The sequence below is a fragment of the Vanellus vanellus genome (assembly GCF_965231255.1).
Source record: "Vanellus vanellus genome assembly, chromosome: 14".
Classification (NCBI taxonomy): domain Eukaryota; kingdom Metazoa; phylum Chordata; class Aves; order Charadriiformes; family Charadriidae; genus Vanellus; species Vanellus vanellus.
This window is the reverse complement of record NC_138919.1, coordinates 16,181,140-16,206,181: the sequence shown is the minus strand read 5'-3', so window position 1 is coordinate 16,206,181 and position 25,042 is coordinate 16,181,140. Positions and strand designations below refer to the sequence as shown.

The following is a 25,042-nucleotide window of genomic DNA, read 5'->3' as shown; positions in this document are numbered from 1 at the left end:
GTGCAAGGTATTACGTGTTCCCGACTTCCTTTAAGGTCAGGAATTGCAGCATCTGTCAACACACCTGACAACATTTTCAGAATTCTTGTCACATTCTGCCTTCAAGGAAGGATAGTTTCGAATTGGTTTGGGATAGAGTAATGTTTACTCAGTCTCCTGGGCCATATCTTCTTCTCCACTTATAGTCTCTAACAAGTCACGTTCTCTTCTTGCCCCTTGTCTTCGGAGACTTCCTTCACGTACCCCCCGCAGCTGCCTGCTCTCCGGAGCGTGCCTGCTGCCCCCAGGTAGGGGCCCTACGAGTGGATGTGGCGAGTAGGAGAGTGGCTGTAGAGTAATTCTCCTTCCCAGTCGTCCTAGGAAGCCAAAGGATGATCTAGGAACCCTGGCGGCAATTTAGGTAAGTTCATGTGCTGTGCCTCAGGCGAGCGCTGATTAATGAAACGGCACAGTACCTAAGCAGCCTCAGAATCTGCTGAGAGGCTATTTATGGCAGATCCGTAGCGTATTTGAACATTAATTGTCTGCAGTAGTAGTGCACCAGAAAGTTCCTTATACTGCTGCATTTCTAAGGCATAAATATATATGCAAGAAAACCCAGAACGTCTTCTTTTCTTTCCGCGTGGAGCAGGAGGGGACGCAGGGGACGCGCTGCCCCTCAGCCCTGGTTCCCCAGCCCTGCCCTCTTCTAGGACGGCCTGCTCAGCTGTCCTCCCGGGACACCGCGCGCCCGACCAGTTATCCCGGGGAGTCGAGCAGGGATGGCTGCTCTTCAGACACCTTCAGGGGACAGATAGGCTTTTCGGACATCCCGGCAAGATTGTTGAGGCACAGTTACTTTCAAAACAACAGTGACAGAAAAAAAATAGGTTAGAAGAGCGCAGAGAGCTCAACTTAGTGCGATTCGTTGCTTGTGGCCCTTAAAAGCAGAAGCTAAAAGTCCTAGCAACTGAGGGAACTGTGGTACAGGATTTACTCTGACTAACTCTGCATCTGTAAGAAGTAGTTCCTAAATCTGTAGCAGTCTGAGCTTTTCCAGAGGCAGCGTGAGCTGATTCAGCATCGGGCTTAATCCTGCATTTAAACTGAAGAGAGAATTTCCTCCCGGTTATTGGTGAAATGATGAGAATCTGTACACTCCATACTTTTCGAAGGATCTAATTAAAAAGGGGGAAAGGCAGATAGCTTGATTTTGTTACAGTAATAACATTCTGGCTCGTCTGTAAGACCAGCGATGTGTTTGCCTTTCATCTGCATGCTCTGATCAATATCTGTAAAGCCAAAGCGGTTACTGGAGTCTCTGCAGAAATCCCTCTCATGCCTGATATTTCGGCTGCCAGTCTTGAAATTGAATTCCTCTCAGCACCTGTAATAACTGCATCCCGGTGGCTGCACGCGGGTGCGGGTGGTCTTCTGCCTCTTTCTTTAGAGGTTTAGGACTTGCCTTTTGCAGGCCGACTTCCACGGAATTTCCAACTTGTAGTATTTGCATTTTCAAGTCTATTTAAATCCTCATTAATTAGTTTGCCATTTTTCCTATATAGCGACAACTTCCATTTTTGCGATCGGAAACCAAGTTCTACATGACAGTACTAATTTTTAAAAAGAAAAAAAATTTTAAAAAGAAAATGCTGAGCGGGGATTTGGGGAATGTTCAGGTGTTTCTATAGGCTGGTAGAGAAACGCAGAGGTGTTTCTTTGTAGCTGATTAATGCCATGCAGAAAGTGTGATTGTTCGGCGCTCCTGGAATCCACAACAGTTGCAGCAATCATTTCAACTGTTAAAAAAGTCCTCGGAACTTCTTCTGAAAAAGTGCAAAGGTGAAGAAGAGAAAGTAAAGAAAGAAAGTGCAATGAAAACGTTAGGACTTGTCTTGGGAAAAGTGATATTTATAAAGAGAATACAAAATGGTCTGCTCAGGTGCTTTCACACTTTAGATCTATTTATGCAATTGTTTGAATCTTCTGAATCGTGCTCGTGCATGGAGTGGCCAAGTGAAGCTGGGCCAATATCAGGAGAACCAAAACTTGGCTTTAATCATAGATGATACAATTGGTATTTGCCCTACTTGACAAGAAGTGTATTGCAATTTTCCATTTTTATTTCTGTTTTTGTCGAGGGATTAGATTAATTCGTACAATCAGATATAGTCTGCATACATATACATATTACTGTCAGCTCGTGTGCATAATAGAAGGCAGCAAAAAAGCCTAAAACATTAATCATATATTTGCTCACTCTGATTTTGAGAATAATTATGACTTTGTTAGATGTTAAATTCAGGTACATAATTCAGGAACAAAACAATTATTCTTCCATATTATGAAAAAAAAAAAAAAAAAGAGACTTTCTTTCTTCAATTGTTGTTCCGGAAGAACTTTTTACATCACACGTAGGTGAGCTGTCCCTGTGATGCTTTATGCCAAATCGGTTAACTCCTTTCCTGTGGAAAATTCCCAGTGATGGCCCCTTTGTGCATTGGTGCTAGAGCTGTTTCAGGAGGTATGCAAGAATACTTTGACCTTGGCTTTTCTAACTGAAATCAGTAGCTGTAATGAGGAGTAATAGTTCTTTTGAGAAAGAGTTTGCAAAGGTGTAATTTTTTCTAGGTGGGGCTTCGCTCTCGTCAAGTAGAATAACATCGGCAGTATGACACATAGTGGGCTGTGGATGGAACCGCTGGTTTACCTTCAGATTTTTAGCAATTCTGCCGGACTGTTGTATTTATGGAAGCTAATATATGTTGCAAAGTGCTACTGAAAACTGCAGTATCGTATCTAAATTTAAACTTTTCTAATGCCACCTGTTTTTCTTCTGCCTATTTTATATGTGTGACTTAAAAATAATATCTTCCCATTTGCCCTCGTTAACATTTCATTTTCTTAATTCCAAGTTAAGCCAGCCTGTGGTTTTTATAGTCGTAATGGTTTGTTTGTATATTGGTGCTAAAAATAAATTTAAAAGGGGAACAACAGAACAGTAGCGTTGACTGTATTAAGCTAAGTAATTTTAAAGAATAAATGCATAAGAAAACTACTTATTCAAGCCCTTCCAGTCTATGAACTATTTAAATTTATTTCCACAGTGAGAATCTTTGAGTACTGTCTTTTCAGCAGCTCAATTGCAAACACCAAGAATCGGAATGAATTGAATTGGAAAGCTTCCACTTATGAAAACTAAGAACGGTCTTATCACATGAGATGCTTTCTATGGAATGCAAATGTTTACCATACATCATTTGAATTTTTCTCATCTGTGAAATATTTCATTGAAAATAAAAACACACTCATCGAAATCCTTCTTTTTGAAAACATCTAGAAGGACAAAACCAGCAGTCTGGATTATGGCCATACACCACTGCTATTCTACAAAAGTCAAACCGCAAAGACTGCAGTAAACAAAAAGTTATCGAACAACCAATTCTAATATCGGCAGTATCTAACCCGTGGAAAGTTTTACAAGTTTTCCATCTGCTAGTTATCTAGTGTATACATTCGTGTTATTGCCCTTCGTTGCGTGGATTTAGAATTGCTTAATTGATTCATGGTCTCCATAAAGCAAGCAGCTAATGAAGATTTTCTTATCTCACAGAGCCAGTGCTTTTGAAAAAGAAGGATCCCAATTTGGTCTGTCCTGATGCTTTGAAGTTCTGCGTGGCACTGTTATGCTGCGTAGTGACAAACGGCGTATTTTAGGTGACTGTAGATTTTTTTCCTGAGACTTAGAGGCATAAAAGAGGCTGGAATGAAGCAACAAGTGGGAGCTGTTAGTTTCAAAACTGGGGGAAGGAGACAAATCGAATGTATGGCTTGGTGAAAAAAATAGGTTTTCTATATTTTTAATCAAATGGATTTCATATCAGTATACGGCATAAACTAAGAATTAGTTCTCCCTTTCTACATCTACTTCCTGGAAACCCCTGATAACAGAGATATTTTGAGAGCGCTGCATTCTTGAATTAGCAGGTTTTTTAGAGTTCTAAATAACACGCAATTTGGTCAGGTATAAGAAAATGCTTTACAGAAACAAACAGCAAAGATATATAGTTGAAAGTGCAATATTCTACAGGTGCTATTGCAGGAAGGACAACGATGCCAATATTTTGTCAAAGTATGATTAGAAAAATCCCTCTTCCATTCTATTTCCTTTTCATTTACAAATATATTTAGAAGGACAGTGCTCATAAATGCACAAATATGGAGTACAATTCTTGTACTTCTTAAGATAATGCTTAGATCAGTTAAACTTTTATGAATGGTACACACACTGCACCAGGTAATACATATTTTATGTGAACAGTACACACATTACCAAGTAATACGCAAAATATTCCACAATTATCTGCAAGCCTTTAAATATCAAGTGGTAGAAGGCCATGTGTTGGGCTAACCTCAAATGCTACAAATACTACTGTCAGAAAATGTTAAATCATTCATTGTGTTGCAAAAACCTTTCCAGCAAAGCAAATGCCGCTTTTGTGACCCCCGGTAGCGGAGCTGACCGGGAAACGGAGGCACTTTGCAAATAAGATTGCTCTTCAATGCCATGTTCAACATCCTTTTCTTAACACAGAAGGAATCCCATTCTTGGCCCTAGTGCACTCCAAACTTTGCTGAATGTCATTTGAAGAAATTCTACAAATAACTGGGTTTGTGTAAATGGCTTCTTTATAGGTGTTGAGTTAGTCTGATTGTTATGTAATTCTACTGAATAATTACCTGTGGGTGCAATTTGCATGACTCTTTAGTATCTACCTTCCCTAGGTGTTCTGGGGGCTGCGTTGCTCCTGTGCTGCTGCTCTTTGCTGGTGTTCTTTTCAACATATAGCTACAGCGGAGGTTTATCAATGTTTTAACAGTTTTCATAACTCTAAAGGAGAACACCAACTGTTTTCTAAAAAAGAAAGTTTGAGAGCAAGAAATTGATGGCCAAGAGACCTCGGGCGATGCTATGGAGCACATTCTTTGTCGTGTTCTGTTGAACTGTAACTGCAGAAAACAATCACAAATTCTCTGCACATTTCTCCCTCCTCCCCCACGTTTTCCAGGGCAGGGAAACAGAGAGTCTGGCTTCCAGGCATGGGGCTTGGTGCGTCCTCATCTGCTGGCTTCACCCGGGGCACGCAGAAAACTCTCCCTGCTTTTATCGTTCTTCATTCCCTCTGTCCTGACCTGGAATGTTATGAAGCATGGGATGAAGAAATCTGTTATTTTAGCAGCTACTCTAGCAAGCATCTAAATTACTTTCTCAGGAGCTCCCGAGTCAGAGGTTTACCTTGGGACTTCCTGTGAATGACTGGAGTCATCCCGATGGAGAACGGTGAGCAGACGCAGGAAAGAGCGAGCAGCAAATGCTCCGAGCACCCATAGCCGGATTGCTCGCAGAGGCACAAAAGCCGTGGAGGCACAGGGAAGCATTACCAGACATGATTTAACTTCCGTTTAAAAAAGTAAGGCATGCATTGAGAGGCTTAATTTAGTTTATATTAATTTTCTTTTTAACTCAATATCCTTTCAAGGCCACAAACCATATCCTGAGGATCAGAAGCGCTCTCCAGCTAGCCAGAATGATAGAGCCTTCTGTGTGGCTGAGATAATAAATTGGAAATAAGTAACAATAAAAAACATGAGAACATCTTGATGCTTTTGAAAACAAGCAATGTTTCATCTTTATTACATATACAACCACCCCTCTTACTTGTTGCCATACCTTAAGTATTTCTTAATCAATTGACCAGGTGAAGTTTATCTAGGTTATGTAGAGAACCTACCGAACAATTTTGGAATTGTTGGCAGTTATCCTGGGCAATAAATGCAGAACGTGAGCTTGGGATGCAAAACGCCAGGAAATGTCATGCCTGTTTTTAGGAAGGGGAAACAGAAATGTGGAAGTTAAATGTCAGGCAGCTTACCTCTCATTCCTGGAAAAATACGGTAATAAGCAACCAAAGCAACGAATCCTAACGCCCTAAACAAAAAAGAAAGGTCATTTAACAAGCAATGTGGGTACGTCAGACATGGATTGTGTCGCACCCTCCTGCGTTTGGTAGCAGGCTCTGTAGGTACGAGTGGAGCAGCAGATGTCACACATCTTAATTTCGGCAAGGCTTTTGATACTGCCTCGTAAGTTGTAAGGAAGTCTGGTCTGGTAGCAGTTACTAGGAGAGGGCTGGAAACCTGGAAGACTGTACTTTGAGAAGAGATATCAGCAGCTCACTGCTAAAGTGAAAGAAGTCGTGAGTGCAAGATTCCCACCCTGAGAGGATGAGCCAACCAGCCGTCTTGGAGACTGTTTCTTCTGGTTTGAGTTTGCAGCGATTACGAGGTTAGTTCGTATTTGGACAAAGTCAGATTTTGAGCAAAGCCATTAGCGGTCTCACAGCTGCCCGAACTGCTGACAAAAAAAAAATGAAATAAGCTGTTTTAAAATGTCAGTCTTTTCTAGTATAGAAAACAGATACACGAAGTTGCAGCGCTCTCCGTTCAGGTAAAGCTGCACTGCGCAGAACGTAATAAATCCATTGCCAATATTTACTGTACTAAAGCCTCAATGCGTACTAGAAAAATCTAATAATTTTTCACCTTTATCTTTATACCACCCTGAAAACTATATGTCTTGCCCCTGTTATACTGCGTTGCATACTAAAATCTGTCTTCTTTATATGGTTGCTAGCTGCATGGTTTATAGAAAAGTAGTTTAGTAGAAACTACTATTTTTTATGCTAGGTTGGCACTTGGTGAATCATGCTTCCTGCTGTTTCTTATTGCAGAAATGTATCTTTTGCTTGTTACTACTGAAGAATGCGCGCGTGTTTCTGAAAATTTTCAGGCTTGTTACAGACCTACCCCAGCCAGTGCAGTTGGAGGTAGCTATTTATCGGCAATTCTTACAGATGATGATACAGAACTGAGCCACAATTGACCGCTCAAAGGTAGCATTTTGCCTTCTTGAGGTCAAGATGGTGGATTATTGTTTCAAAAAGTACTGAAAATTGATGTGCGGTGGCTGTAAACGTACATGGTTTCCAAAGCTTTGAGATTTAAATTTGCAGAAGACTCACAGGATGTTGTCCATCTATTTCAACGGCAGATCCTTAGGAAAAAAATTATGTGTAATTTCTTCTTAGTACATGAAAAATACTTGTATTTTGAGGACATTAAGGGCTCTGAGTAAGCATATAATCATTAAATATTCACGGTGTACAAGGTTTAATGTGCACAACATTGAATATGCCAAAGAATAATGCCATAATTATAGCTCCTGTAATAATTATGTTTTATTGTGGCTTCCTTACTCTTTTTATCCCACAGTTGGTGTAAGCTTTTAAGCAGATGCCTTGGTTTTGCCCTTTGCAGCTTCTAGGCAGATCACTGCTGTGTTGATTCCGCAGTCATTGTCAGCTATTCAGCAATCTCATTTTTCTTTTACTGTTTTGGCAGAGATGAAATGCGAAGTTTTTAACCTTCTGCTTTCCTGCTACTTATTTGACTGCTGGAAGCAAAGCTTAAAGCTTAAATAGGAGAACAGGCGTATCCTCAACACTAACATGTTTTTCTTCTCCCCAGAGTTCTTGAAGCAACCGACTATTTAAAGAATGAAACACAGTCAGTGTGAGGACACAAATAAAAAGGCTACAGTAAAATGTAATTTGAGTTCTGTCCTTTTTAATCAGCAGTAGCTTAAATTCTGTAACTCAAACCTCCAAACAGAAACTTGTCTTGTAGATAGAGAACATATTACAGATCTCTTATTATAGACACAGATTATATGTAGATATAGTGTGTAGATGTAGATATCTTTCTATGTTTCTATTCTATAGATATTGAACAGGTAGAGATGTATGTTCAATAATATACAGACTATCTATCGTGGGATCAGAAGTTTATGTGGACATGTATCCAGACCACATAAGCATGGATTTCAGTTCTGGATCTTTCTGCTCTGAGATGATGGCAGCGCTGGAATTTGTCATGATGTCTAAACCACGACACGTGAAAACATAAATTGTTACCCACAAGACTCCATGCAATGCTGTGCAAAGTAGTACAGCTATCCAGAAATAAATTGGATCTGGCATGGTATGGACATTTTTACAAAGGTTCCTCCTAAAAGACTGAAGCTTATGTAATATAATTTGTTCTTTTTGTCCACATCTGCCTCTGGTCTGTTCCTGCAAAACCTTTTTGAATCTGTGGGACAAAATTAGCCCCACTGAGCAGAGGGTACAAATGGAAGTTCCCACAATCATAGAATGCTTCAGGTTGGAAGGGACCTTGAAGATCACCCAGTCCCACCCCCTGCCCTGGGCAGGGCCACCTCCCCCCCGCCCGGGTTGCTCCCAGCCCCGTCCAACCTGGCCTTGAACACCTGCAGGGATGGGGCAGCCACAGCTCCTCGGGGCACCCTGGGCCAACCTTACCACCATTACAGAGAAAAATTTCTTCCTGGTATCGAATCTAAATTGACCCTCTTCTAGTTTGAAGGCAGTATCCCTCGTGCTATCAGTACATGCCCTTGTAAAATGTCCGTCTTCCCAATCTTGGTGGGAATCGGGTGCTGGGTTAGAAGAAGAAGCCCCAAAGAGGGACCCCCAGTGCGAGAAAGCCGCTGAAATTGGGCTCAGCTGAGCTCAGCACCTTGTGCTCATCTCCACACGAGCTGCAGGTGTGACCGCATGCTCAGAGGAGGGGGAGGAAGCACAACCCCCGAGGGTTTGGGCTGGCTGCTGGAAAGCGGGAGGGCTGTGTGGAGAGAGGATCGAAGGCAGAGTGGAAAGTCCTCCAGGGCTTTCTGTGGCTGGTGGCAACAAAGGCGGTAGTGGGGGCTGTCACGTCAGATGTTACAGAAGGTAAGGGCTCTGGTCAATTATTATATTTTGGTGGCGATGGTGGGAAGATTTGGGGGCATCAGATGTAACTTGTGAGAGAAACGGCCTTGTTAGTTGTGCTACTCAAAGGGGTGTGTTTGTCTTCCCGGTGCCGGGCGCCGCTTTGCCGTGCGGGCTGTGTTGGGGCTCGGCGGCGCGGTGCGCTGGAGCAGCCCTCGGCTCCGTGCTGCCCGCTTGGCCTCTGCACCGTCCGACCCTGGCAGGTAATTCCAGTGGAACAACAACCGTGCATAACTTTGCGTTTGCTGGCACTACAAGTAGATGTTTGCAGAAAATAATGCACATGTGGAAATGTTAAGCACGCGGGATTACAATGGTGTTTCAGCAAGCGTCTTACGTCCTTTTATTTTTTTCTTAAAGTATGCTCTTGGTTGAAAGCAGTCCCAAGGATCTGTTTTGAACCTACATTAAGTGGATGAAATATGATTTAAAGCGATAAAGCATTGAAATTCAGAGCTCTGGGGATCGCTCATTTATCTTCACAGGTCATCTTAACATTACCCTTTACACATTGCTGCAGGCTCCCATAAATGGGTTCATTGGCACTTTGGCTCCTGGTCGGGATGTGTAACACAGCGTGAGCGTTGTGGGCTGCACATTTACGGAGTCGCCCCTGTGTCACGGGCTGGAAGCGTGATAGCAGAAGGTGATGGTGGGGTGGGAGAGCAGGGGTTTGGGTGGCTCGGCAGCTTTACTAATAGCTGCTCTATATGGCTAAAAGAGTTGTGTTTCTTAGGCAGATGTTTTACGTGAATGTTGTTCTTGCCGTAGAGATTACCGACAAATCTTACTTTGACACATCCTTGAGGGATCAGAGATTCCGCTTCGGAGCGGCAATGGAAAAAATTCCATTACTGAAGGGTTTGATGTTGGCAGAGCGTTTTTCCCTTCTGTTTCCAGTGCTACTGGAGTGAGGAGTTTCTTTAAACTGACAATCCCTCTGCTGCTGTAGGAGTGAAACCATTGAGATGGTGTTAGCAGTGTTGGTGCTGCTTCTGCTGCACTACCTCGCGTTCTCTTCTCAAATACTCCTTTTCAGTTGTCACTCTGTAGTGATGAGTAAAGAAAGAGGGAGGAAAAGGTGCGAGTTATATTCATGACCTTCTAGGTGAAGTCATCTAAAATGCCAAAATTATCTGTAGAGCAATATCATTAGGTCTTAAAACTCGATTCTGTGATTATAACAATCCCTACCTTCGTGTAGGCACTACGAGCTCATTTGAGGCGTTGGGGAACAGAATTTAAAGTGTCTACTTCAAAAACTCAGACTGTTGAATGAGCTGAAGGAGGAACTTCAGTGCTTCAGTTGACAGAGGGATCAATCAAGAAGCAGCTCTGACACATCTCCCGAGATGCGTATCTGTGTGTTTTAGTGTGGATGTGTGCCCTCTCTCCTGCTCATTCTCATACACAAGTACTCAATTAGAAATGAGCCGTGCCATGACTTTCTCCTTCCCAGAGGTCTCCCTAACTTTACGGGAGACCTATTGAGCTGAAGTGTAGACTGAGATATATTGAGTAGCTGTGAGCCTGCATTCCCGTGTAATTGCTTCGGCTTTAAGAAAAGTTACAATCCCTGGGTATGTGTTCAGCTTCTGTTCTGGGTTAAATATTAAGCACTTGCACAATGTGCTTTTGCTGCCTCAAAATGACACCACTATGTGAACTTATTTCTGTCCTTTGTATAAAGAGTCTTATTAAAAAATGAGGATTTATCTTATGAAGCACTGCAAACCTGCAAGAAACTGTCTTTCTCTTCCATTATTATTAAAAAGTAATGAGACATGTTGCAGATGGTAATTTTTCTTAGTGTGTTACTTGATTCAGGAAGGGCTGCAGGGTAACCAAATCCATGTGTTTAGCTATTAGGTTTTGGGTAAAGGATACAGGGAAAGAAACAAGAAGTCTACCTAAGCATCCTGCATAACTGCCTTGTTCTGTATCTCCTGTTCGTTAGCTCTGTTTTCAAGATTTCATTCTGAAGTTTGTACGTTGCTATCATTGGCCTCGTTGCTGTGGCTCTCATATGACCCTCTTTTGTACCGTGTTTTCATCTTGGGAGATAAGAGTTTAATTTTAACATTTCCTTTAGCCAAGCAGCCTGCAAGGTTTATTTGAGCATTATTTCTATTTTCCATCTTCTGACTTCAGTAGACAGGATTAAGAACCTGGAAGTTAAAAACGTAGACGTCAGTCTAATTAAAGGGATTGGCTGTCGGCGTTTTATTTTTCTTTCTCATTAGCATTCCATTCATTCTGTTTCCCTTCCCTATCTCCCCGTTCCCTACACACTCAGCTTGTAATAAAAGTTGGTTCCTGAATGTAAAGAAGTGTGTTTAATGCACCTGGGAAAAACGTGTACAGGAAGGAATTGAATTTTTTTTCTATCTAACCTGGGTAAGATATAATGGAATATTTCATTGTTTATCTTTACAGTAATAATCAAAGCATCCTTTCAATGCTCGTAAGGATTATTTAAGAAGAAAATTAAGTAAATGTATTTATTTGCTTGTTTTCAACCGAAAAACAATCTCCTATTTTAAGTTTATACCCCTGCAGCCAAGTGATAAGGGCGTTTTAATGTTTTCCTCCATCTATCTTTCCATTTTAATGTGTTGCAGGATTAGGGGATAGCTGATGCTGCCGTTACGTAAATGTGAGCGAGTAGAGATCCTCATTACAGGGCGAAGTGGATAAAAAGAGTCAGTAACTGAAGGTGATGGAACTGTTGTGTCTACTGTCCATTAACTCGGTAATAGCACTTCTCCAGATGAGGGCAATCGCAGGGAGGAGCATTTTGCTGCGTTGCAGGAGCAAATCCCTAAAACCTCTGCAGCAGAAATGTCTGCAAGTAAGGAGATAAATATGTGAAGACAGATTGCAGCAAAGACTTTGAGGGCATCAGAGGTTTTCTGTTGTGGGCTAACTATTATGTAGAATGACTTGCATCGGCAAGATGTTGAGCATTCCGTCCACAGCTCCGGGAATCTACGCTCGGTTGGTAATACGCATGCATGTTTTCCAGGATTTGTGACTTCTTTTGCCGTGTAACTCATAGCTGAGTGTTTCTTCGGCACTGAAAATAAAAATGCTCTGCAAAGCATATTGTAGCCATAAAATCAGAGAAACCAAACTGCATCTACTGACACTTCAGGGTTTCAGTTGCCCGCTCAATAGGCCCAGTGTTTATGGGCCGGCCAGCAAACGTAACCAAGGAGCCGCTCGGATGCAGACCCTCTATTGCTCTTCATGAGAGGGAATGGGTGGTGCTTATAGCTTCAGTGTCGGAAGGGAGTTGAAGTTCTTTGCCTTCTATGTTACCTCGGGGACTGTTTCTAAAGTAGACGTTGCTGTCATTCTGCCAGAGGACTGGCACAATTTGCTACACGAGCTTTGGCCTTCTGGCTTCCTTAAGCTTTCCAACCAGGAGTCCTGAACGTACGCCGCTGCTCCACCGCCAGGGAACTTGTGTCATTGGACTCACAGATCGAATAAGCAGTGCGTCATACAAACGCCCCTATGTATTGATTTCAAGTGATTTCTAAATAAATGGAGTTGATAGGTTACTTATCTTTCTAGTTTTGGCAACATCACCCAAAATTGAAAGCAAAAAAACCCCGTATGGTCTGTAGCTCCTTTAATCATGCTTTATTTATGTTTTAGTTGGCCACTGAAGTGTTTTTTGTGAGTTTTGGGGTCAAAGGCTGCAGCCGGGTTTCAAATACAACGTACCAATGGAAGCCCAAAGGGAGCTATACTTCTGAATGTCTGAAGGCTATCTTCCAGGATGCTTTATTTTAAAAGATGCTTACGTTCACATTGAGGTTTCATAGATCTTAATATCTTGTAGTATTACTTTGCCTGAGAAAGGGATGATTAAATGCTTAGGTTTAGATACAATTGCGTTTATCTTCTCAGTCTCTTACATCAACCCTCCCATAACTTTGATTTCCACCTTTTAGAATTCTGTAGCTCGGCTCCACAAGAGCTTTGTGTATGTTTACCTTGTTTAGTGGAAAGAGGTATTTCTCCTTTTCTTTCTGAAACATTTTCAGCTTGTGTTATTTTTGACTGGTAACATACACTGAACTGAATAGATAAAATGCTATTGATAGAGCAATATTTTCCGGTTGTTTACTCTGCTTTGTTTCACACAGTATTGACAGGAAATAATGTTTGGATAGAAACCATAACACATCATGCTGCTGTCATGTTATGCAGTTTTCTTTTTATTCTAAAGTTTCCAGCGTTTGGCTTCGTGTGTATGTTCAACATATGACTGAATGTATCCAACCTGGCTTTGCTTTTCTGTCACTGCATGGCCTATTTTGATAGAAATAGGGAGTCGCTTCTTCCTTTTAATAAAAAGTTCTGCTTATTTGTTTTGGTTTTGTTGGTTTGGTTTGGTTTTTAACCAGTGTTTTCTTTATGTTTTATTGTTGCTAACTTGAAGTGCTTTGAAGTGTTTGCATTAATGACATTTAAAAAAAAAAAAAAGTCTGCGATTGACTGACTTCAAACTTCTTCTGCTGTAATCTTTTCAATGATAATGAGGATTTTGCAGAGTCTGCGGTAGACGGGTTTGTCACTAAACGCATCTGCGCTCAGTGTGGGGAGATTCTGCCGAAAGAAGTAGTGCCATAGGGTGAGTTCCTGGAAGGCCGGGGCCTGGAAAGCGACGCTCCCCTGCCCGGTGTGCATAATTCAGGAGATGGTAAAGCAGTTGAAAGTCAGAAAGCGAGAAGTTGCTTTGCCTAAAGTCGTAACAAAATGCCTGATAGTCCAACTGAAATGCAAGGGGGGAAAGTAAAGAGCATTAAGATTTAGCACTTACATAATCCTCTACATCTTTTGAGTGCTAGAGGTATTAACTATTTAAGCCTCTAGATAAATATTTCAGCATAAAAAGAAATACATACACATATTATCCTTTTTCTCTCTTGGCAAAATATACAGACCGAAAGGCTAAATAACTCGCCCAAGGCTAGTTTTTATCGCTGCAAAACCTGGATATTCATGGCTCCCGGGCCTGCGCTCAATTCGTGCTGCGTAGCGATAGTATATGTTTTAATGGTGTGTGAGTAGAAATAACTACACAAAATCCCTATTTTTGTATAGACAGCAAACCTGAGATACTGTATAATAACATTACAGGCTGAATTTGCAGCAGTGACACAAATGCTGGTCTCAGCACACTGCAGTACTCTACGCAGACGGCGTTAGCTCTCGTATCGATCCAGGCCACTAAATCTTTAATTATCTTTCATAGTAAAACTTGTCTAAATTACTCTATTGCTACCCAGTGCCACTGCTCTTTGGCAGCAGCAGAGGTTGATACTTGGGTCATTTGCTACTTTTTACCACATCCGTGCCTTTTGTTTAAAGATTTGGTACTATTAACGGGAGAAGTAATGCATCTGAAAACTAACGGACTACCAGACCGTTGGTTCTGGAGCATAACATTCTCTACTACTCCTCAAAACAAGTGTGCAGTAAGTTACGGCTGTACAAACTTTCCTCACCCTTGAAACTCTCCCGTTTATTTCGCCATACGTGCTCTTTGGGTCACCTGAAGGAGCTGAGCGGCAAGTTCGGTACGGCTCTTCTCGCTTGTAGGGCTAGTGTGGTGAGTTTGGATGTAGTGGTGGTTAAATGGATATGTGTTTTTCTGGCAGTGGAAGAAAAACCAAGCCTTTGGCTCCCGCGGTAGTAGTCGCCGCAGGTGCCGTCCTCTTGGGGTCTTCCACAACGCGTGTGGCTGTTTGGTCTTCACTGGTACGCAGCTGCCATCGGGTTTTGTGGTTACAGCCAGACGATTTCTGTGGATGCTCTGCGCTCTCAGTATATTGGTTTTAAATACAGTCAGGTGTGTGTATTTAGCTGCTGAAGGACTTGTTTCACCTGAGAAAGCTGACTGAATGTATTAGAAAGAGATTTGCGTTGACCTGTTGGAGACTTAAAATTTCGTTTCCAAACTGCGTGGATATTTCAGTTGCTGTGATACCTAGTCTCAAAAAAATAAAAATAAAATAAAATAAAAAAATCTGTATGTTTATACAGCAACAGCTGTGTCAGATCTTGTTCTTGGCTACACCTGTATGAAAACAGAGATGGTTTCCAATGAGATGCGTGTGGAATCGGGAATAAAATGGCAGAGATGGTGCCGAGGCAGATTCGGGAACATGAATAAACAGAGGTTGGAGCGTCTAAGCAGGCACAGTTGTGGCATGTCTAAATGTATCTGTTAAATATGCTGGTGAGAGGCTGAAGTTTTCTTTCTCGCTGTTGTATAATCAATTATCTCTTCAGTGCTTTGCCCTGTGACAGGGCCGTGCCGCTGCTAATTTGTTTTATAGTTAGTGCGGTTCACAGTTGTGCCTTACGTTTGTTTCTAGTCTGTGGATACATCTCGGTGAAATAATGGGATGAAGATACAATATTCAACAGGAAGCTCTTTAATACTTGACTACACACCACTATACCACATACCATTATCCTGACATGTATTATCAGAAGTGAAGATATAATTTAATAACAGAAGTTTTCCTTTCACAGTGAAAGAAATGGGGGGTGTGGGGGGATGGAAATCGGTGTTTAAAAAAACCACAGCACCTCAATAGTCGCTTCAGGAGAAATGTAAAGCGGAGCAATAATCATGTCTGCAAATTGAACTACAACATCCCAAATGATTACAAATAGCCTTGGTGCTTGCCCTCAGTGAAGTCAGCCAGCTGTGTACATCAACAACCTATGATAGTTTTTAACTGCAATGTTTTGTTTAAATAACCCATTTATTTTAAGAAATTTCCACTATTCTTCTTTCCCGTGGTTGCTAGCTATGTCCGTAGCAACAGAGAGTGGTGTCGCAAGTGGAGTTCAATGTCTTGATTATATGATAAACTGGAGAGAGAAGAAAATAGATACTCTGTTTACAAATCTCTTGAGTGCAGTAGGAGTTTCTTAAGAAGAGGAGACTGGAGAAAATTTACTTATTTTATTCCAAGCCTTTGGTTTCCGTTGTTGACTGAGATGTATATTTTATCTTGGAAGTCTGGATTTTTCTTCTAGTTTGAGAACGGCCGTTGCTGGAGTAGCACAGCCAGGCAAGCGCTCATCAGTGTGGTTCATTAAGATAACACTCAAAAGCTGTGATTTAAGCACATGTAGGTTCTTACATCAGCTCTAGTAAGATTTGTTGCTCGAAATGTAATAATAATAAATTAAAAAAAAAAAACAAACCTCAACAAACAGAACAAAACCAAAGGGGTGGAGTTGTGTGATAGTAAATAAGTTGCATTAAATAAGAATTGAAGCTGCTGAAAACCTGGGGGGAGAAAAAGAACACTTTAACTTAAGTAGTTCACTTATGAATGTTATTCTTCAGTTTGTTACTGTAATTGCTTGTTCTGGATTGGTAGCGTTGTCTCTCACAGCAAATATCACTCTTGTGATCAGTTATGTAGTGATTATCTTGGGGTTTGTTTTGTGGTTTTTAATCTCTAGACCACTAATTGCTTGATATGAGCATGATTTTAAATATATCCTTGGGATAATTCATCTCAGCATCCTTTCTGGGAGCCCTTATCTCCAAAGACTAAAAATAAGCATTTCCGCGGGTAGAAGATTTTTATAACAAGACTCAATATTTGATGATCCTTCTTAAATCTGAGATAATTTTTCTTTAACAGTCCTGCGCATATCTGAAGACACTTGTGATGACTTCTTTGGTTTTTGAGTATTCTGCTGCATGTCGTGTTTTCTTGATTTCTCATTGGGGTTGGATGGGGGTGGTGGGGGTGGTGGTTCTGCTCTGGTTTGGGGTTGTTCTTGATTCCTCTCGAGTAGGCCACATGTTTAAATCTGGTAGCCAAACCTGAGTGGAGGCCACACTAGGTGAGAAACAAGGTTGTTTCTGAAATTTTCCAATGATGCTTCTGTTCGCACACCCTCTTGTAAAGTTTGTCTGTTTTGCAGTCAGTTATCCCTTCTCAAATACAATGTTTTGAATTTTTTTCCTTGAACTGCGAAAACTCAGTGTTGTGGAGAGGCTTGAACAGATCTTCTGCATTTGGAATTCTGATTCTGTCCTTGAGAGTCTCTGGGAATTTATCTGCAGATTTAGTAAGTGAAATCTATATTCAGTCAACAAATTCCAATGAGACTATTAAATAATGCCAGGCCAAAGACAGACCCTGTGGGTTTCTGCCTGATATAACTTTCTGGGCAGGTAGTGTGGATCACTGATGATTTGTCAAGTACAGTTTTCCATCCGCTTCTGTTCCAGCCTTACACTCGGTTTACACAGAACAGGTTTTGTGTAGTGTGTCGATGAACAAACGTGGGGAATGATGCCTATAGCCTTACTAAGCCAAGACCTTGCAAACTCCAAAACTAGTGCAGTACAACAGGGAAGCCAAGCTTAAAACAGGGAAATTCTGCCGCTTCTCTCATTTCTTCCTGCAAATATGTCTGCTAAATCCATCAATAGCTAGTCTTCCTTTGTTTGGCAATGGTATTCACCCTCTGCCTGGAAATTAGGGCTGTCTTGGTTATTCTTGTGTAACCTTGGGATGCTTTCTTGACTAGAAACCCCAGTCGCTTCCCAGAAGCGCGCGTTGTGCCATGGCATAGCTGGAGGAGCGACTGTATAAACTAGCATTGATTGTAAAATCAATGCATTAATTTGTGTAGTTATACTTAATATTCAGCGGCTGTGTAAGTATAAAATTTTTATTAATAGCCGCTTGATTTGCGGTAACAATATACCTGGAACCTGGATAATATTTTGCGAAACTGCCATCCAGTCCCACAGCTCTGAGTGCTTTGTTGCTATGGACGTGTTGCTCTGTAGCACATATGCTGATGTTTTACTCCGTGCCCGAGTCCTGAAAACCAGGGACTGTTTGTGGAAGACGTGTATTTAAATAATTTTGATTAATAATTCCCCATCAGAATTGGCAGACACAATTGGGTGGTGAAACGCTCGCTCTACTAAGCCGTGTGTGCACTACTCCGAGTCAGGATTTCACACGAACAGCTGTGTTTTTAACTGCAACGTATCTGTGTGTTTTTCCAAAAGGGGAAATCCATGGGGGAAGTCTTTCGGTAATTATGTTGTTATTACTCCACAGAAAAGGGAGAGATTGTGAACATCACTGTTAGCGTGGGGTGTCTGCCTCGTGGAGAAAGATCGGTGCTTGCTGGGTAACGTGGACAAATGTTTTTCGAAGGGGAACAGAGGTTTTCCTCGTAAAAAATGTCTTGTAAAGAGGGATTGATGTTCATATTAGCTGGAGATAATATTGGAAAAGAGGCTTTAGGAAGGCCTTTGTACTAAAATATCGCACGCTGGTTCATGAGCAGATGGCAGCCTTCTGAGAGACAGCCTAATCAGGTTACCCTATGACTTTCATTTTGTGTTGTTTTTATAACCTAGTATTATCTATTTATTGTGTAATCTGGTAGACTAATAACCTAACAAATATCTAACTTTTGGGAATTATCCCCTTGTAGAGTAGATTTTTGTATTTTCACATTAAAAATGTTATTAATGGAAATCCACCTATTTAAGATGCTGAAGAGTTTATTTTTAATAAATCATAGAGTGGTTTAGGTTGGAAAGGACCTTGAAGATCATCGAGTTCCAACCCCCCTGCCATGGGCAGGGACACCTCCCACCAGCCCAGGTTGCCCAAGGCCACCTCCAGCCTGGCCTTGAACACCTCCAGGGATGGGGCCTCAACACCCTCTCTGGGCAACCTGCGCCAGTGCCGCACCCTCAAAGTGAAAAACTTCTTCCTAATGTTCAATCTGAACCTGCCGTCTTCCAGTTTAAAGCCATTCCCCCTCGGCCTATCGCTGCATGCCCCAGTAAAAAGTCCCTCCCCAGCTCTCCTGTAGGCCCCCTTTAGGGACTGGAAGGCCGCAATAAGATCTCCCCGGAGCCTTCTCTTCTCCAGGCTGAACAGCCCCAACTCTTTCAGCCTCTCCTCATAGGAGAGGTGCTCCAGCATGATGTAATTTTCAGTGCAGGAAAAATTTATTTACCTCCAAAACCTTTATCTAAATGCCATAACAATGGTATCCCCTTTGGAAAATTCTCTTTATTTCTAAAGGCCCGATTCATGTTCCACTGACGTTAACAGAATAATTTCCATAAACTGTAGATCAAACTCGGAGATTATTTACACCAGATGTTTTTTTTTCACAATATTTGGACAATTTGGAAGGCTGCAATTAAAAATCCCAGGGTGTGTCTAACTGCTCAATTCTGGCTGCGATAAATGGGAGGGATGAAAACCAACCTCCTTAGGTGCCCGTTTACACATTCAGATACTTAGAAGAACTGGGTATATAGAAGGACTTGTCTCCATCCCCGCTGCCTTTCCCCACCCTGACAGCCCGGAGCCTTCGGTTACGCCGTGTGTCGTAAACACAGCTCGTAGTTTTGAAGCCCTACTCGCCTTTCCTTTCAGAGCACTCCGTTCGAGTCTCTGGCTGCTTTTGTGGTACAGGTATTGCTGAAGTGCTTGTAGGACACCGCAATACTGGGTCTGCCTTATAGCTGGCCACCACTCACAGACACGTACGTTGGTGTTTGTATATGGGCTGCGGTTCCCTACAGGCTTCCACTGAGCTCCAGAGAAATTTTAAAAATTCTTCTATTAAAACTTATGATTTAAGCATAGGGAAAGGAGCATTTTAAGGAATCCCGAGGGATCACTCTGCTTCGTTTACTTGCCAGTTGCTCCCGCCTTGAAAATATTAGATTGTGTTAAGTTCGATATTTATATTTTTCATGAATTCTGTGCTGGGTATGAATTACTGACAGGTCCGCTCCATCTGCTGCAGTCATCTTCCACAAATACACTGGTAAACTGAGCAGCCGGGAATCAGATTTTCCTTGGAACATTAGAGCGGTGCTGTCATTTAAAAGTTCTATTGGACAATGTAAACAAACAATACACCCAGGAAAACACGTAAAGCCAATTTTAGGGCGCTCTGTGCAGCTGCTGTGCAAAAAGTGGCTGCAACCCTGGTAAGGGCTGGGGCGCGAATCTTCAGATGGCTTAGAAACATTGGAATTAATGAGTCCTTAAAACACGACTAATTGATTTTCCTGATGCACAAGGCTCATACTTGATCTAAATAAAGCTCCCAGAGTCTGCAGCTTGTGAAGGCTCCTGTCGTGCTCTGTACCTATCTTTAGTTAATGAAATTGAAACATTCCGTTTTTCACAGAACTTTTAAGATATTGATAATTCATTTTGGGGGGTTTTAATTTAACATTAATTTGACTATGTAATTGATGACCCCAAAGAGTGTTCTTCAGTGTCTTCTAATTGTTTTTTTCTGCACAAATTAATATCAAAGTTTTTGTGCCGTTTTGAACATGTAATTTATAATGCTTAGCCCTTTCGCACTGATCTCTTCTGGTTCAAATACACTTATGTTCATTTAATCTTTGAAATTTATTACGTTTCACTCGTAAATGTTCCATTTTTCTCACATGCCAGTAAATATTGCAGTATTATAATTTCAGAAAAAAAAATCTTCATTTTGAACAATTTTCTTAATAAATACATCTTAATTCCCATTGCTTTTGATTAGTATATAAAAGCGGTTCAGTTGTCAGAATTTCGAGACAATTTAGTACAGATAGCAGCAGTGTGCATCTCGCCAGTATTCAAGGATCACCGTTAAAACTTTGGGTGCGGTTGCAGCTGGCATCAAAGCAGTCTGAAATACATTGCGGTATTTTCAAAGAATGTTTCTAACGCTGCTTTCTTCAGAACTAAAGTAGAAATGACTATAAATGTCACTGTCTTTTAATATTCAATTATTAGCGCTTCATTGGAATTTTATCTTTATTTGCTTTATCAAATGTCATATTAATTGCATTTTATATCCCCACTCTGTAAATCTATCACAGTTTCTTTGATTAATTTTCGAAGTCAATTAAGCTAGTACAGGTTCATTGAATAAAGAAAAAAGTCATACGGTTTGTTTTTTTTTTTAAACAGTTTTTATAGTAAAAACTTGTCTATAAAGATAATGTAAACAGGATCTTTAGCTGATGTGTGATCAGAGCTGAAAATATAGCCTTATGTATTTTTCAGAAGACTTTCTTTTTCTTGGTGTCTACTGATAGCTTTATGGGAGTTCTTTGTATGCACATTAGAAAATTGAAGTGGTATGAATAGAACACGCGCAGCATCGGAACACTGCCATGTTCTTGCTGTCATTTTCTATGCCCCCTCCGACGGATAAAAACTAGTGTGCTGCAGGAGGAATGTGTGATTTCCCCTATTGCTTTAAATGCTTTTTCAAAAGCAAAATAGTTGTGAATTATTAAGATTAACCACACCATGCCAAGGCAAGAGGAAGAAATGCAGGAGCTCTCGTTATCGGTTGATTAGTGTACGAATACTTTGACTTAGTGCTGACTCTTTTTGAGGCCCATTGATGTAGGAACTTGCTTCATCCAATCTAATAATTTAATATGTTGTTTCAACCTCACGCTCAAGGATATGCCTAATAGCACAGCTGAACTCAGTGGGGCTTCTCACCAAGTAATACAGGGGGAGGTGGGGGTTTCTTGCTCCGAGTCTCGCGCTCGGATTTCCGAGGTGGTGCCTGTCCCAGTCTGCATTAGTGGCAGCTCTCTGCTCCACAGGCTTTCCCCCGGACCTTGTGTTCCTTTCTTCTTAGCTGACTCTTGAACTTCCCGTGTCCTGTTTAGTTAAGCCCTTAAACTTTTACATGTTGCCCCTAGATTAAACCTTTATTGTGTATAGTCCAGAAAAGACCATTTAATACCTGCAAAATGCAAAGTCACCAACCCTGTTGCGGTGCAAATGGGTGATGCTGCCTACTGGGGAGTTTATGGAGACATTTGTTATGTAGCAGCCCTAAGCAAGAATAGACTTGTGTTCTACAATGGCATTTATTGACTCCTTCAGGCCTCCCCCAGCGCTAAGGACAGGGTTGTGCTTTCCTGCCTGCTTTAGGCTAAATGAAACCTCTTCCCTCCCTATCTACGCACAGATCATCTGTGCATATCAATTAGGCTCTAACTTGCCGATGTTGTCTGTGATATTGTGATAATTAGTGGTGCCATAAATACAGACGATTTACCTTCTGAGGTTCTGCTTCCTTTGATTTTTACTTTTTTTTCCCCACTAAACTAGGTGTTAGCATTCCCTGAGTGTCAGGCTCTAACAGGCTAGCTTTCACTTCTGGAGAAAGCTTTCAATAAAACTGATTTTGCGGCATAATGATGTTTTCCAGGACTGTCATCCCATAACGGTGGAGTTTACAGGCTATTGGTCTCTGTTGTCATCTGCCATTTCTTGTGTAACATCTTATTGCCATTTAAACTGTTCTAGTTTCATATGTTGTAGCTTTCTGCATGTCACCGTAAACAACTTGCGTGATCTAAACAGAGAAAAGGCCTAGAGGCGTGGAAGATCTTATGTACTACTTGTGAATTATATTGAAATCGGGCTGGTTTTGGTTCCACAACACCTTGGTTTAGATGACCAATGAATATCGTAGCAGTCTGTCAAGTCTGAAGTGTTGGCCAATTTTTGCCTAGCGGGTACCATTCTTCTGGTTTCAGCGTGATCTTTCTCTTTCCTAAATAGAGCCATCACACTGGAGAATCAGCTGGTCATCCTCGCCACGTCGGTGACCGATGCGGGAGGCTACTATGTCCAGGCAGTCAACGAAAAGAACGGGGAGAACAAGACAAGTCCGTTTATTCAGCTCAGCGTAGCAAGTGAGTATGCAAATGCCAGAAAACCTGCCGCCGTACCGAGCTTGCGGGCAGCGTTCGCAAAAGCCTGCCCTCATAAAAAGAGCCTTGCTTAACACAGCACTGGATCTTGGAAGGAGGTCAACTTTTCTTGGGTTTTTCTTGGAGTATGTTGAACTCCGTGTGCGATAAGAGGGACCTAAGAGAGTATATGCCCTCGACAAATCACCCTCAAAGCCTTTTGCCTGATGGTTTATTTTGTGCAAGGCAGGTACGTGATGATATCCCTCGCTGTTTGTTGTGAAGTTGTGATCGTAATTTCTTTTTAATGCAGGGTTTATAACGTATTGTTTTCCATTGCGCGTGAGTAAACAAGTCACTCTTCTGAGTGCAATTTTATTAATGAGTCTATTCCCAGCCTATGGCATTATTTCTACCTGGAGTTATCGCAGAGTCCCAGGGAACATGCATTTCATTGTTATTACTTATTATTTTACATTGCGCAAATTGTATTAACACCTACCATTACAGAGGCGTTCCCTGAGCAGGTTTTACAGCACAGGGGAGGGAAAAGCAGCAGAGCCCTGGGGTCAGGAAGATGACTGCACACTGAGTGTATCAACGTACACATTCAGCAAAAATACGCACGTGTAACCTATTGTAAAACATTTACTAAATGTTTGCATGAAAAATTAATATTCTAAACATGTAGAATGCTTTGCCTCCTTTTCTGAAGGCGTTTGGTAAAGGTGCTTTTGGTTACGGGTGTGTTTAATGTAGCAGCAGGTAGGGAGGGAGCGCGTTCGCCCGTTGTGTGGACGTGGAGGTGGTGTGTGTGGTTGCAGAGCCGAGGCAGAGCCGGCTGGGTGAATTGCTGATGGCAGTAGCAGCTTTACTGCCGGCTACACTTATGGTTTGGGCTGCTAGAAGGTGCAGGGCTCAGCTCTAGATCCGTTGACGTGATGAGGTGCCCAAGAGCTCTTGATGTTGGATACCACTGGATTTGAGACAGTCCCCAGGTCTCGTTTCCTTACAATAGCAAAACGTGGGAAGTCTGAGTTTCTGGGATGGGAAATCTATCAAATTGCTTTCAGAAATACACTTACGTTTGTTCATCAAAAACATTAGGTTCCTGTGAAACATCTAATTTCTAAGAAAATACGATTTCTCTGCTAAAATTCCTAATGGGATTTCAAGGAGAGCTGTTCTTGCGCAAACAACGGAAGCCGTGTTAGTGGGAGCGGGGGGCACCGGGGGCAGAAGCCGTATGGTAACAGACAGCAGCAGAGACGAACCTGCGTTTTCTTCCCAGATGTGTTTATAAGCTAAATGAACTTCTCGGGGGGTTTGTTTTATGTGTATCTTTCTGAAGTGGAAATAATATTCCAGATCCACTTGTGAATTCTGGCTGTACTGTGGCATGTAGATTGTAAACATTATTATTTCTGACAGTATAAAGAGGTTTGCTGACACTTTAGTAATTCCATTTTTAAAGCAAATTTGTATTGTTTGTATTATGTGACCAATAATGTACTTCCCACTTTAATTTCATATCTTAATTAATGCTAGAAATAGTCTGTGATCATGCATGCATAACGAGTGCTATGCAAAGCAGAAGGTAATATGGGCATATGGAAAAGAAAACACTTGAAAATGCGTACAGACTTGATACCGTGAATGCAAAGTCCGTCTGGAATGGGAAAAATAGGAAAGATGAAATGGATAAAAGAAAATGAAGAATGAGGCAAGATGGAAAGCCAAAACCGGATGGGTTTGTTACAATGAATATGAGCCAAGGAGGCTTTTTAAACTGTTGTCTTGGTATCCAGGGTTCTTAATGCTGCGGGTGCCTTGAAGAAAGGCACTGGCTATAAGGCGTGACAGTGTCTGCAAAGGAACAGAGATTAACACGGCCGTTCTCACCTTTCATCTGGGGAAGAAACATATGTGATACATTAGATAGAAGTGAATAAACCTTTTTGGTCCAGTAACAGAAAATAATCAGGCAAAAATATAGTCCTGGAGCAATATGCAGAGAATGGTTGCAGAAAAAGGATGTATTTTAGAAGAGTAATACAGAATTCCAACAAGTGCTTGAAAACAGGTTGTTAAATGTGCGTCCAGGTAGGGAAGATATCACATTGAATTATCACTGTCTGAACCTTATCAGATGTTAAGAGTGATGGCGCTTGTCATTTTCCATTAGGACATGTATAAAATTTAAAAACAGTTTAATCAAAGTCAAATAAACCACAAGTAAAGGGGAACATCCAATCTCCGTGCGAGTAGATTATATATTAATTATTGACTACAACCTTGCTACATGACTCGGCATGCATATTGCTGCTTCTATTGAGGGCAAAAGGGCAGGAACAAAATACAGATAATTCCCAGGACA

The 25,042-nt window shown here is 41.5% G+C and overlaps 1 protein-coding gene across 1 annotated transcript in view; it reads left to right on the top strand.

Annotated features, from left to right (window-relative positions):
- SDK1 (sidekick cell adhesion molecule 1) overlaps positions 1 to 25,042 on the top strand; it is a gene marked incomplete at its 3' end in the record, with an annotated part of 423,737 nt that overhangs the window by 184,402 nt on the left and 214,293 nt on the right. The window contains exon 5 of the mRNA XM_082490690.1: positions 22,535 to 22,668. Coding sequence (XP_082346816.1) covers positions 22,535 to 22,668 — 134 coding nt within the window. The remainder of the gene's footprint in view (positions 1 to 22,534; positions 22,669 to 25,042) is intronic.